General features: G+C 59.0%; 1 protein-coding gene across 1 annotated transcript; it reads left to right on the forward strand.

The window, feature by feature from the left end:
* The first annotated feature begins 13 nt into the window (after window positions 1-13).
* Window positions 14-12,945, forward strand: XAB2 (XPA binding protein 2). Its single transcript, XM_032309439.1, has 19 exons — window positions 14-216; window positions 5,519-5,667; window positions 5,924-6,047; window positions 6,231-6,428; window positions 7,147-7,281; window positions 7,367-7,531; window positions 8,655-8,799; window positions 9,127-9,278; window positions 9,367-9,486; window positions 9,658-9,789; window positions 9,893-10,024; window positions 10,125-10,238; window positions 11,196-11,358; window positions 11,452-11,642; window positions 11,728-11,850; window positions 11,934-12,105; window positions 12,382-12,511; window positions 12,624-12,733; window positions 12,831-12,945. The coding sequence occupies exons 1-19, from the start codon at window positions 166-168 to the stop codon at window positions 12,890-12,892; spliced, it is 2,568 nt and encodes an 855-aa protein (XP_032165330.1). The 5' UTR covers window positions 14-165; the 3' UTR covers window positions 12,893-12,945.
* The last annotated feature ends 846 nt before the right edge of the window (window positions 12,946-13,791 follow it).

Consider the following 13,791-nt stretch of genomic DNA (forward strand, 5'->3'; position numbering starts at 1 on the left):
CCTGCTTCCGGTCGTCTGTGCCTTCTAAGCGAAAGTCAACAAACGCGGTCCGTGGGGTCGGAAAGGGTTCAACCAATAGAAAATAGGTCTGGCCCCGGGGAGCGGGCTGTCCGCAGGAGGCGTCATTATAACGCGACTCCTGCCCGTAGCTGGAGAGCCAGGAAGATGGTGGTGATGGCGCGTCTTTCCCGGTCCGAGCGGCCGGACCTCGTTTTCGTGAGTCCGCGGCGGGGCTGGGGGTGGCCTGTGTGAGAGCACAGGGCTTGGATGCTTCAGAGGCTCGGGGTCTGGCCGCCGGGGGTGTCGGCCAAATTCTGTCCACCCGAGAGCAGGGCGTGCGGGTCGGGCTGCCAGGAGCTAAGTTCTGGTGCCGGAGTCCAGGTGGTCTGAGTGAAGAGCTGCTGCCGAAGTTAAGGGCCAGGCGACCCGGGCCTCCGGTGGAAATGGGACCGCGCGGGGAGAGGGGTGGGTCGCAGAGCGAAATCTCGTAGAGATCTTGGCGTCTGAAGTAGAGGATAGTGACCCAAAGCCAGGGCTCTGGTTTCTGTGGTAAAGTCTTGGTGTCCTGAGTAACGGCCTAGGTCTAGCCGTGAGCCTTGTAGTTTCTGGAATAAAGGATTGGTGTCTGGATTCGCAGAACTGGAGTCAGATGTGGAGCTGGTCAGGCGATGGCCAGTGGGATCCTTAAGAGTCCAAGACTTGGCATCTGGAGCACTGACATATGCCCTTTGATTGTGCTTCACCGTTATTGCAGGAGATCTTTGTTTTCTTTCATCTTTCTCTCTCTCTCTCTTTTTATTTTGTTTTGTTTTGTTTTGTTTTTTGAAGGCATGCATTTTCTAACTTCTTGTCTCTGTGTCACGTTTTGGTAATTCTCACAGTATTTCAAACTTTTCCATTAGTTTTGTTTTGGGGAACCAGGAGCCACACCCAAATAAAAGGGAAAGTTAATAAATGTAGGTGTTCCGACTGCTTCATGCGCTGTTGCCTGTCTCTGTCCCAGTCCCTGAGACGTGACAGCATTGAAATTAGACCAGTTCGGGGCACCTGGGTGGCTCAGTGGGCTAAGCCGCTGCCTTCGGCTCAGGTCATGGTCTCAGGGTCCTGGGATCGAGTCCCACATCGGGCTCTCTGCTCAGCAGGGAGCCTGCTTCCCGCTCTCTCTCTCTCTCTGCCAGTCTCTCTGCCTGCCTGTGATCTCTCTCTGTCAAATAAATAAATAAAATCTTTAAAAAAAAAAAAAGAAATTAGACCAGTTCATAACCTCCAGGAGCTTCTCAGTGTTCCAGTGAAGGGAAGAGTCACCTCTCACTTGAAGTCAAAAGCTAGAAATGATTAAGGTTAATGAGGAAGGCATGTTGGAAGCTGAGATAGGCTGAAAGCAAGGCCTCTTGCACCGAACAGCCAAGTGGTGAATGCAAAGGAAAAGTTCTTGAAGAAAATTAGAAGTGCTGCTCCAGTAAACACATGAATGATAAAAAAGTGAAACAGCCTTACTGCTGTTACAGAGAAAGTTTTAGTGGTCTGGGCAGAAGATCAAACCAGGCACGACATCCCCTTAATCCAAAATCTAATTCAGAGCAAAACCTAACTCTTTGGTTCTACAAAGCCTCAGGGAGGCGAGGGAGCTGCAGGAGCCAAGTGTGAAGCTAAAAGAGGTTTGTTCATGAGGTTTAAGGAAAGAAGCCATCTCTGTAACGTAAGTGTGAAGTGAAGCAGGGAATGCCAGTGTAGGATCTGTAGCAAGTTAATCAGAAGATTTGGGGGGCGGGGGTGCCTGGGTGGCTCAGTGGGTTAAGTCTCTGCCTTCAGCTCAGGTCATGATCCCAGGGTCCTGGGATGGAGCCCCACATCAGGCTGTCTGCTTCACAGGAACCTGCTTCCTCCTCTCTCTGCCCTTCTCTCTGCCTACTTGTAATCTCTCTGTATCTGTCAAATAAATAAATAAAATCTTTTTAAAAAAAGAAATTAAAAAAAAAAAAGAAGAAGATCTAGGGGCACGTGCGTGGCTCAGTTGGTTAAACGTCTGCCTTAGGTTCAGCTCATGATCCCAGAGTCCTGGGATTGAGCCCCACGTCGGGCTCCCTGCTCAGTGAAGAGTCTGCTTCTCCCCCTCCTCCCCCTGCTCTTGCTCTCTCTCTCTCTTTCTCTCACTGTCTTTCAAATAAATCAAATCTTTTAAAAAAAGAAGAAGAAGAAGATCTAGTTGAGGGGCGCCTGGGTGGCTCGGTTGTTTTAAGCGTCCATCTTCAGCTCGGGTCATGATCACTGGGTTTTGGGATCGAGCCCCATGTCCAGCTTCCAGCTCTGCGGAGAGCCTGCTTCTCCCTCTCCCTCTGCTGCTGCCCCTGCTTGTGTGTGAGCGCACATGTGTGTGCGTGCACGCGCATGCTCTCTCTCGCAAATAAATAAAATCTTAAAAAAAACTTAAGATAATTAATGAAGGTGAGTACTTGAAACAGACTTAAATTTATTGTTATTATTATTATTTTCTCACAACCCTGAGATCAAGACCTGAGCTGAGATCAGGAGTCACACGCCTAACCTACCGAGCCACCCAGGCGCCCCAGACAGACTTTTAATATAAATGGAAAAGTCTCCCCTAGGAAGAAAATGCCATTTAGAACTTAAATAGCTAGAGAGGAGAAGAAGTCAGTGCCCAGCTTCAGCGCTTCAAAGTACAGGCAGACTCTATCGTTAGAGGCTAATGCTGCTGATGACTTTAAGACGAAGCTGGTGCTTGTTCGCTGTTCTAAAAATCCTAGGGCCCTTAAGAATTAAGCTAAAACTGCTCGGTGCTGTGTAATTGGAACAACAAAGCTTGGATGATGGCCTATCTGTTTACAACACTGTTTACTAAATATTTTGAGCCCCAGTATTGAGAACTATGGCCCAGAAAGTAAAGATTGCTTCCCAAAAATGACTGCTCACTAACAGTGCACCCGATCACCCCGGAGCTCTGACAGGGCTGCACGAGATTAATGTTGTTTTCATGCCTGCTAACATAACATCTGTTTTGTGGTGCACGGACCAAAAGGGTAATTTCAGTTTTCAAGTCTTATTATTTAAGAAACATGTTTCATGGGGGTATAGCTGCCAGAGACGGCAATTATTCTGATAGATCTGGGAAAAGCAAATTGAAAACCTCCTGGAAAGGCTTCACCATTGAAATGCCATTAAGAGCATTCTGATGCATGAGAAGAGGTCAAAGTATCAACCTTAACAGGATTTTGGAAGAAGTTGACTCCAGTCCTCAGGGATGACTCTGGGGGGTTCTAGCCTCCAGTGGAGGAAGCCACCGCAGCAGATGTGGTGGAAACGGCAAGAGAACCAGAATTAGAAGTGGAGCCTGACAACAAGACTGCCTTGCTGCGGTCTCATGTTAAAATTTGAATGGGGGGGGCACCTGGGTGGCTCAGTGGGTTAAAGCCTCTTCCTTCAGCTCAGGTCATGATCCCAGGGTCCTGGGATCGAGTCCCACATCGGGCTCTCTGCTCAGAGGGGAGCCTGCTTCTCCGTCTCTCTCTGCCTGCCTCTCTGCCTACTTGTGATCTATGTTTGTCAAATAAATAAATAAAATCTTTTAAAAAAAATTCGAATGGGGGAGGAGTGCGTGAATTCTTACGATGAGCAAAGAAAGGGGTTTCTTGAAATGGAATCTACTAGCGAAGATGCCATGAAGATTGTTGAAATGACAACAGAGTTTTTATTTTTTTTTATTATTTTTTGAAAAAAATTTATTTATTTAACAGGGAGAGAGATCACAAGTAGGCAGAGAGGCAGGCAGAGAGAGAGGGAAGCAGGCTCCCTGCTGAGCAGAGAGCCTGATTTGGGGCTCGATCCCAGGACCCCGAGATCATGACCTGAGCCAAAGGCAGAGGCCCAACCCATTGAGCCACCCAGATGTCCCGACAACAGAGCTTTTAGCATGTGATGGAAACTCAGTTGCCAAGCAGCAGTTTGACAGGCCTGACGGCAGTTTGGAACGAAGTCCTGCTGCAGGCAAAACTCGGTCAAGCTGGATCCCATACTATAGAAAAGTCGTTCATGTAGGAACAGTTCAATTGATGTGGTAAACCAGTTTCTCTCTTTTTTTTTTTTTTTAAATGAAATTGCCACAGCCCCCCCAGCCTTCAGCAGCCCCCACCCTGATCAGTCAGCAGCTATCCCCACAGAGGCGAGACCCTCTACCAGCAAAAAGATAACTCACTGAAAGCTCGGGTTCGCATTTTTTGAGCAAGAAAGTATTTTTTCGTCAAGATGTGATTTTTTTAGACATAATGCCATTGCACGCTTAATAGACTGCAGCACAGCATGAGTATAACTTTTACGGGCACTAGGAAACCAGAAAATTCACTTGCCACATTGTGATACAGCCTGTGTTGTGGTTGTTTGGAGCTGAACCCGCAGCATCTGTGAGGTGTCCCTATTGAGGCCTGGCCTCTTCCCCAGGGTTTTGGTGTTCGGTGTTGGTGAGGCTTGGTGGTGGTCCATACCTCTCTGGAGGTAAAGGTCTAGCTCCTGTCGAGCCTGAAAATAAAACCAATAGTTATATTACCAGCAAAATGGATTTAAGAGTGGCAGAGGAATTTTTTTTTTTTTTACTTTATTTATTTATTTATTTTTACTTTATTTTTAGAAAAAGATTTCATTTATTTATTTGACAGACAGAGATCACAGCTAGGACAGCTAGACAGAGATCTCTGCTGAGCAGAGAGCCCGATGCGGGGCTTGATCCCAAGACCCTGGGATCATGACCTGAGCCGAAGGCAGAGGCTTTAGCCCACTGGGCCACCCAGGCGCCCCTGACAGAGGAATTTTGAGCAGGTGTGTGCAGGCTCTGGTAAAACCAAAGGCAAGTCTGAAGAACAAAGGGGAGGACTGTCTCTTAGAAGGAAAGTCTCTTAGAAGAAAATGATATTCCGGGGGTGGTGATGGCTTCTTGTTGACCTGAGTTCTGGCAGTTTCTGGGCTGTTGCCAGGCAAGGAGAAAATCTTCCTGTGGGGGTTCTGCAATTGACAGATGGTAGAGTTCCCCCTTCAGGGCTTCCCCATTCCACTCCAGATGAGGTTTCCTTATTCATAGTTCAACTTACCCAAGTTCTGGGGCAGAGTTGAGCTCCGCTCTGGCTAGTGGGATCCTGAGATGCCAGGGGTCTGGTGGTTGGGAAGAGACAACGTTGTACGGAGTCAAGGCTTGGTGTCCAGCTCCGAGTGAGGTCTGGCGATGGACCCGGGAGTCTAAGGAATCCGGTGATCTGGGCCAGGGAGTGAGTGGGTGGCTCAATCCGGAAGTCCAAAAGAGTGGTGTCTGGGGGACAGTCTTGAGCCTGACCTCGAACCCTGATTGAGGGGTCTGATGCCTGGGTCAGATGGTGGCCGCTGGGATTCTGAGGAGTAAACCTGGACCTGAGCCCTAGGATCTGGGTCTCTGGTGCCCTGGCTCCGATGAACGGGGGGACCTGGGAGCAGGCTCTGAGGGCAGGTCTCTCTCCTCCCCATTCCCTGGCTCCCGCAGGAAGAAGAGGACCTCCCCTATGAGGAGGAGATCATGCGGAACCAGTTCTCGGTCAAGTGCTGGCTCCGCTACATCGAGTTCAAACAAGGTGCCCCGAAGCCGCGGCTCAACCAGCTGTATGAGCGGGCGCTGAAGCTGCTGCCGTGCAGGTGGGACCCGCCGCGGCCCCCACCCCTCCCTGTCCTTACAGAACTGGCCGGGAGGTCCCAGGGGCTCTCGTTCTGGCACTAAGTAGCCATCCCCACGGGTCAGCACATCTCCCCTCCCCCACCCCGTTGCAGGGACTTGTCCTCCTGCCGCAGGTCCCCTCTCCCAGCAGTTGCTTCGTGGGGGCAGGGCACAGGGGTGGGGCCGCGGAGTCCGTAAGGCTGACCGGTCATCGGCTGCCCCCGCCTGCCTCCCCAGCTACAAACTCTGGTACCGATACCTGAAGGCCCGCCGGGCACAGGTGAAGCACCGCTGTGTCACTGACCCTGCCTACGAAGACGTCAACAACTGCCACGAGAGGGCCTTCGTGTTCATGCACAAGGTGGGGAGGGCGGAGGCCGGGCGGGGCGGGGCGGGGGAACTGGTCGGGGGGCCTTGGTCCCCAGCAGTGGGCAGAGTGGGGGGATCTGGGTCCTGCCCCCTTGGTAGACTTGCCGTTGAGCTAGACTTGGCCGTGGAGGAGGGAGTTCTGGGCTCACCGTGCGCCTCTGTCCCGCTCCGCCAGATGCCCCGTCTGTGGCTGGACTACTGCCAGTTCCTCATGGACCAGGGCCGCGTCACGCACACGCGCCGCACGTTTGACCGTGCCCTCCGCGCCCTGCCCATCACCCAGCACTCCCGGATCTGGCCCCTGTACCTGCGCTTCCTGCGCTCCCACCCGCTGCCCGAGACGGCCGTGCGGGGCTATCGGCGCTTCCTCAAGGTAGGCGGAAGGAGCACTGCCCCGTGTCCGGAGGCCCCCAGAACGGGCTCCCTGGTTGCTAGCCCCTGGCACGATGTCACAGGGCCGGAAGTGGGGAGAAGGCTTCCCGAGACAGATCTTGTCGGCAGTTTGTTTATTCTTCACGCCTTTGCTAGCACCTGCCATGCGTCCAGTATTGAGACAGGTCCTGGGGCAGGTGACAGGGACAGTCTCTGCACGTGGAGGTGTTTGGTCCCACCGGGCAGACCGATGCCCCTGAGCTGACCACGTAAACCAGGAGCACGGCCACCCGGGGAGGGCAGGGAATGCGAGACCAATGGCTATGGGAGTGTGTCGAGGTAGAAACCGGGTGCGGATGGTGTGTGGTTTTCTTAAACTTCTAGCAACTATCATATACCACATAACTTAACACAGTGGTCTCTGGCCGCGTAGGGCGGGTTGTGGTAAAAAGCAAGGCCTGGAGGGTGCAGGCTGTTCTGTTGCTGTTGAAGCCGGAGCAGTGGGGCCCAGACCGATTCCAGTCCAGACTTGGATTCAGCGGGGCTGAAGCCGCACTGGTGGGACCCGGGTTGGACAGGGGTGGCTGAGGCCGGGTTGGTGGGGCTGGCTCTTGACCGGGACAGTGGTGGCTGGCTGACCCAGAGCTGCCGAGTGGGAGGGGGTGTTGTGGTGTGGCTCCTCGGCCCCCCGACTGCTGATGGGGCCGGTCGCTGCGCAGCTCAGCCCCGAGAGCGCGGAGGAGTACATCGAGTACCTCAAGTCCAGCGACCGGCTGGACGAAGCCGCGCAGCGCCTGGCCACCGTGGTCAACGATGAGCGCTTCGTGTCCAAGGCCGGCAAGTCCAACTACCAGGTGGGCCTGTGGGGGGATGGGGGCAGGGCAGAAGGGCTTGCTCCTGTGGGGAACCCAGCTGAGACTTCTTCTCCTGGCGCCGCAGCTGTGGCACGAGCTCTGTGACCTCATCTCCCAGAACCCGGACAAGGTGCAGTCGCTCAACGTGGACGCCATCATCCGTGGGGGCCTCACCCGCTTCACGGACCAGCTGGGCAAGCTCTGGTGCTCCCTGGCTGACTACTACATCCGCAGCGGCCACTTTGAAAAGGTGAGCAGGCCCGGCAGCCGGTGCGGGGAGGGGGTGATCCCTCCAGCGTGTGGCATTCAGGGGACGCAGGCGGGCATGTGTGGGCGCAGCAAACACGGGCACGTCCTGCTGGCCTGCACGCCTGCCTTGGGTTTGGCTAGACCCAAGTCCTTCCTGGGTGGGTGGCCTTAAACCCACCAAGCCTGGGCGTCCTCATTTGCAAAGTGAGAGGGACAGTTGCTCCCTCGCCTGTGAGGAGTCCGGTGCCACCCAGGCGCCTGGCGTGAGGGTCACTCCCAAAAAGTTAGCCTTCCTTTCCATGTCCCTCTGCTTGCTTGTCAGTGGGGTGGCACGCCCGGGATGGGGCGGTGCCTGGGGCTCTGACGAGTCCCTGGAGGGGCTGGCTGGGGTTGTTGGGGGCCTCGGGGAGGAAGGAGCAGAGGGGAGTAGAGCTGGAGCAGAGGGGAGGCTGGCGAAGGCGAGGGAAGGGGAGAGCTCTGCGGGCCAAGGAGGGGGCCACCGGCCCGTCGTGAGCGGGACAGAGGCAGGACCAGCTCTGCATTTTAGCCACTGGGCGGCCACAGGCTGAGGCCCATGGCAGGAGACCAGCCAGGAGGCTCTGGGGCCAGTGGCCAGGCCAGGGCCGTGGGATGACCAGCCAGGGCTGGGTGGAGAGATGGGGCCCAAGCTGTGGCGGGGGCAGGAGTGATGAGAACGTGAGCTTCAGCAGTGGGGCCGGGCTGGCACGAGGGGTGCCCCGCAGCCACGGCGGGGCCCTTCATGGCTGAGCCGCGACCAGGGTCCCTGCGGTGTGGACCTTGGGGCACGGGGGTTGGTCACCTCACGAGTCTCACTGGGTATCGGGCACCTTACATACGTTTCCCTTGAGCGTCATTCACTTTGCACAAGGGAGCATCACCGTCAGTTTCCTGGGGAGGAGTGGGGGCCCCAGAGCACTCTGGCGGGGCGGGGGCAGGGGACAGCTCATCATGGCTGTGCCGTCGCCGCTCAGAGCCTGACAGAGCAGGGCGATCCCGGCTCGGGACCACTGCCAGGGCCGTGCCGTTGGCCTCCCTGTGTTCACGTGAGTGGGCACCTATGCCTCCCCTGCCAGCACTTTCCTTCCACCCTCCCCTGCCCGCAGGCCCGAGATGTGTATGAGGAGGCCATCCGGACCGTGATGACCGTGCGCGACTTCACGCAGGTGTTTGACAGCTACGCACAGTTCGAAGAGAGCATGATCGCAGCCAAGATGGAGACAGCCTCAGAACTGGGGCGGGAGGAGGACGGTGAGCTGCTGGGCAGTCGTCCTGGGCTGGCAAGGAGGGAAGGCCCGGGCTGGCCGGCCCAAGGGCCCGAGGGTCCTAAGCGGCTGGGGCAGGGGAGAGGTGCGGCTCCAGGGCCGTCGGGGGCCGGCAGGCAGGGAGGGAGGCCGGCCGGGTGGCCAGAGCACGTGGAACCTTTGGCGAGTAACCAGGATGACGTATACGTCTCCGGCTGGGGTGGCCAGTGGGCTGAGTCCGCCAAGCCCAGGGCACGCGGTGGGGTCTGGGGAGTGGGGCGGCTGTGTGCCGAGGCCCTCACTCGTGCTCCCCGACCCCCGTCACGGAGCCCAGATGACGTGGACCTGGAGCTGCGGCTGGCCCGCTTCGAGCAGCTCATCGGCCGCCGGCCCCTGCTGCTCAACAGCGTCTTGCTGCGCCAGAACCCGCACCACGTGCACGAGTGGCACAAGCGCGTGGCCCTGCATCAGGGCCGCCCCCGGGAGGTGCGTGACGGTTCCTCCCCTCGGCTGCGCGACCCCCCGCCCCCACTGGGGGCCCGACTGTCCCACCTGACTCGATCCCTCCTACTAGATCATCAACACATACACGGAGGCTGTGCAGACGGTGGATCCTTTCAAGGCAACGGGCAAGCCCCACACGCTGTGGGTCGCATTTGCCAAGTTTTACGAGGACAACGGGCAGCTGGATGATGTGAGTGCGATGCCGTGTGTGTGTGTGTGTGTGTGTGTGTGTCGATGCATCCTTGGCCAGAGGATGCAGGAGGCCCAGACACAGTCACGTTTGCACGCGTGTATCCATGTGCACCCTCGTGGGGGGCAAGCGGGCAGGGTCTCAGCCTGCCCTCTCTCCGCGCCCTGGCAGGCCCGCATCATCCTGGAGAAGGCCACCAAGGTGAGCTTCAAGCAGGTGGACGACCTGGCCAGCGTGTGGTGCGAGTGTGGCGAGCTGGAGCTCCGGCACGAGAACTACGACCAGGCCTTGCGGCTGCTGCGGGTAAACACAAGCCCGGGCTTGGGGTGGGCCGTGGGGTGTGCAGGGCCATGTGGCCGGACCCAGGACGCTCCTAAGCCCCCGCATCGCTGCTGGCTCCCTGCAGAAGGCCACCGCGCTGCCCGCCCGCCGTGCTGAGTACTTCGACGGCTCGGAGCCCGTGCAGAACCGTGTGTACAAGTCACTGAAGGTGTGGTCGATGCTCGCCGACCTAGAGGAGAGCCTGGGTACCTTCCAGGTGAGCTGCGTGGCCAAGTGCCTGTTGCAGGGGAAAGAAGGGGGGACAGCGCCTGCGGACTCTGCCTCGGGATTTGCTCCAACCCGCCCCTGCCTTGCAGTCCACCAAGGCCGTGTATGACCGTATCCTGGACCTGCGCATCGCCACGCCCCAGATCGTCATCAACTACGCCATGTTCCTGGAGGAGCACAAGTACTTCGAGGAGAGCTTCAAGGTGAGCGGGGCTGATCTGGGGGTCCCAGATGACAGCGTGTTCGCTTCAGAGCCTCGAGCACTGTGTTGTGTCCTCTCACTGTCCTAACGGGGCATCACAGACCAGGGAACTTAAACAACCTAGACGTGTCATCTTAGTCCCAGAGGCTGGATGGAAATCTTGGATTGTGGTGTCGGCGGGGCTGGTTTCTCCTGAGGCCTCTGTCCTTGTGGCACAGGCAGCCATCTTCTCCCCGTGGCCTCCCATGGTCTTCGCTGTGTGTGTGTCTGTGACTTCATCTCCTCATAAGGACCCCGGTTCTTGAATTAGGGCTCACTATAGCGACTTCATGCTCGTTTCCTTTTTAAACACCTCATCTCTAAGTACAGTTCCATTCTGAGGTCCTGGGGATATGGCTTTGGCCGGATTTGGGGGGCCCCATTCACCCCTTCAGAGGCCCTGAGTCCTGCTTCCATGTTTATGGGGCAGGGGTTGGTGTGGGTGTGTGGGGGCTGTTCCCGCTCCAGAGCCCAGGCCCGGGTTGTAGGTCTGCGCATGTGCACTCAGGGACACCTCACCTGGCTGCGTGACAGGTTTGGGAGACCGGACACAGCTGGGGAGGTGGTACACAGTGCACGGGCCACCCCCAGCCCGAGTGACGTGGGCCCTGCCCCTTGGCCTGGGTGTGTGGGCCTCCGTGTGGGGCTCTGGGCTCCAGTGTCTGCAGAGCTGAGGGCCCCTCCACGCCCTCAGCTCCCCGGCCCGTAAGGGTACCTCCTGGTGACTTGGTGAGTCCTAGTCCTGCCCGGTTGTTGGGGACTTTGCAGTTTGTTGAGGGAGGCATACATGGGCCTTTTTGACGGCATCGCGATAGTCAGGAGGGGGCGCTAGGGAAAGGCCACCTTGCTCAGCCCAAGGGAGATGGGGGGCAGACGTGCTCCCCCCACCTTCCGGCCATGACTTCCTCTCCCGGGGCAGGCGTACGAGCGTGGCATCTCGCTGTTCAAGTGGCCCAACGTGTCGGACATCTGGAGCACCTACCTGACCAAGTTCATCGCCCGCTATGGGGGCCGCAAGCTGGAGCGCGCGCGGGACCTCTTTGAACAGGCGCTGGACGGCTGCCCTCCCAAATACGCCAAGAGTGAGGCGGGCAGGGCCGGGCAGGGCCGGGCAGGGCCGGGCAGGGTGCCCCGGGCTGGGCTCCAGCCTCTGACCCGCCGTCCTCCCATCGCAGCGCTCTACCTGCTGTACGCGCAGCTGGAGGAGGAGTGGGGCCTGGCCCGGCACGCCATGGCCGTGTACGAGCGCGCCACCAGGGCCGTGGAGCCCGCCCAGCAGTACGACATGTTCAACATCTACATCAAGCGCGCAGCCGAGATCTACGGCGTCACCCACACCCGTGGCATCTACCAGAAGGCCATCGAGGTGCCCCACGGGGGTGGCTGGGGGCACTGGAGGCCGGCCCTGGGCATGGGGACCCTGCTGACGCCCGCCCCTATGCGCCTGGCAGGTGCTGTCGGACGAGCACGCCCGGGAGATGTGCCTGCGCTTCGCGGACATGGAGTGCCGGCTTGGCGAGATCGACCGGGCGCGCGCCATCTACAGCTTCTGCTCCCAGATCTGTGATCCCCGGGTAGGGGGAGAGCCTGGCGGGTGGGCAGTGGGGTGCTGCAGCCACGCCGACCCGCTCACACACCTGCCGCCCGCCCTCCACAGACCACCGGGGCTTTCTGGCAGACGTGGAAGGACTTCGAGGTCCGGCACGGCAACGAGGACACCATCCGGGAGATGCTGCGGATTCGCCGCAGCGTGCAGGCCACGTACAACACTCAGGTCAACTTCATGGCCTCACAAATGCTCAAGGTGTCAGGCAGCGCCACAGGCACCGGTGAGCAGCCGCGGCTCCCCCTTTCCCTGGCCAGGCCCCATCAGCCTGGCCTCTGCCCCCTGCGCAGCCTGGACCTTCTGGGCTGGGAGCTCTGGGGGTCACCTCCGCCTTCCCCACTGGCGCCTGGGAGCTCCCTGCGGGCTGCGTCCTCAGACTGCTTGGGGCACCCAGCAGCACCCAGAGCGAGGTGGGCCCGTGGGCTGCTGTGGGGGCTGGTGTGGTTGTGCGGAGGGCAGGACCCACCAAAGCTGTCTGACCCCACGCTCCCCCTCCCAGTGTCTGACCTGGCCCCCGGGCAGAGCGGCATGGACGACATGAAGCTGCTGGAGCAGCGGGCAGAGCAGCTGGCGGCTGAGGCCGAGCGGGACCAGCCCCCACGGGCCCAGAGCAAGATCCTGTTCGTGAGGTAAGGGTGGGGGGCAGGGGGTGAGCCGGCTCTTCTTCGAGAGGGGAGGGGCCGGAGGGGCCGGGGAGGCCGAGCCCTGTGGCCCCCCTCCCTGATCGCTCCCCGCCTCCAGGAGCGACGCCTCCCGGGAGGAGCTGGCCGAGCTGGCCCAGCAGGCCAACCCCGAGGAGATTGAGCTGGGCGAGGACGAGGACGAGGACGAGATGGACCTGGAGCCCAACGGTAAGGGGCCGGCCAGACGGGGCAGATCTGGGGGAGGCAGGGGCAGGACCGTCCCTCCTGGAGTGACCGAGTCCTCCCTGCCTCCCCGCTTCCCCAGAGGTGCGGCTGGAGCAGCAGAGTGTGCCGGCCGCCGTGTTCGGGAGCCTGAAGGAGGACTGACCCGCCCTGGCCCCCACCCAGCCTCCCCCAATATAGCCTGTGTTTGTACGTTGTGGTCTGAGCCTCTTTTCTGCTGCCCAGGTGCCCGTAGGGACTGCCTGCCCAGTGGTGCTCTGGCCCTGGGCCCAGTCTCCCCCCGCGCCGCCGCCCCCCCCACCCCCAGATTGGCTGGTGCAGGGGGTGGGGCAGCTGGGCTCCAGGCCCGGACCTACGCCCCACCCTCACCCTGCAGAGCCAGTTCTGGGCTCCGAGGCCAGTCTCTGCCGCCTGAGGCCTCTTTGAGGGCTTTGCCCCCGACTGCCCAAGTCTTGCCAGCCCGTGCCCGCACTGGCAGGTGGATACACTCGGCCTCCCCTCTCTAGACTGTTTCTTCTCTTCCTGAGCCAGGGCGCCAACGACCTCTCAGGAGAAGGCAGGTTGACGGGCTTAGCAAGGTACTTCTCACCCTGGACAGCAGCCAGGAGCAGTCCTCAGCTCTGGGCCAGGGCCGGGGCCGGGGCGTGGTCCTTAGCCCTAAGCTCTGGGAAGCCATTAGTGAGCTCTAAACTAATAAGGGATTTTAAGCATTGAGGGATGTAATCAGATTTGTGCCCTGAACGGGCTGTGCAGGCTGAGGGATTGGCTTACTGGGGGGAGGGCACGGGTGGGGAGGCCCAGGCCACTGGCCTGGACTGGGGGGGGGTGGTGGGGATGGAGAGAAGCAAGGGAGACCGAAGAGGCCGTTAGGCATGGGGGGCAGGGAGAAGGGGCGGGGCGGGGGAGCTGGTCCCGTGCCTGAGCCACAGGGAGACCAGGAGCTCAGGCCAGCTCGAGCTCACAGTGTAGGGCCTACATCTCAGATGTCCATGGCCATGCCAAGGACAGACCCAGACCCTTCAATGTGGAACTTGTGGGAGAGA

This window comes from Mustela erminea, chromosome 1 (genome assembly GCF_009829155.1).
Source record: "Mustela erminea isolate mMusErm1 chromosome 1, mMusErm1.Pri, whole genome shotgun sequence".
Taxonomy (NCBI): domain Eukaryota; kingdom Metazoa; phylum Chordata; class Mammalia; order Carnivora; family Mustelidae; genus Mustela; species Mustela erminea.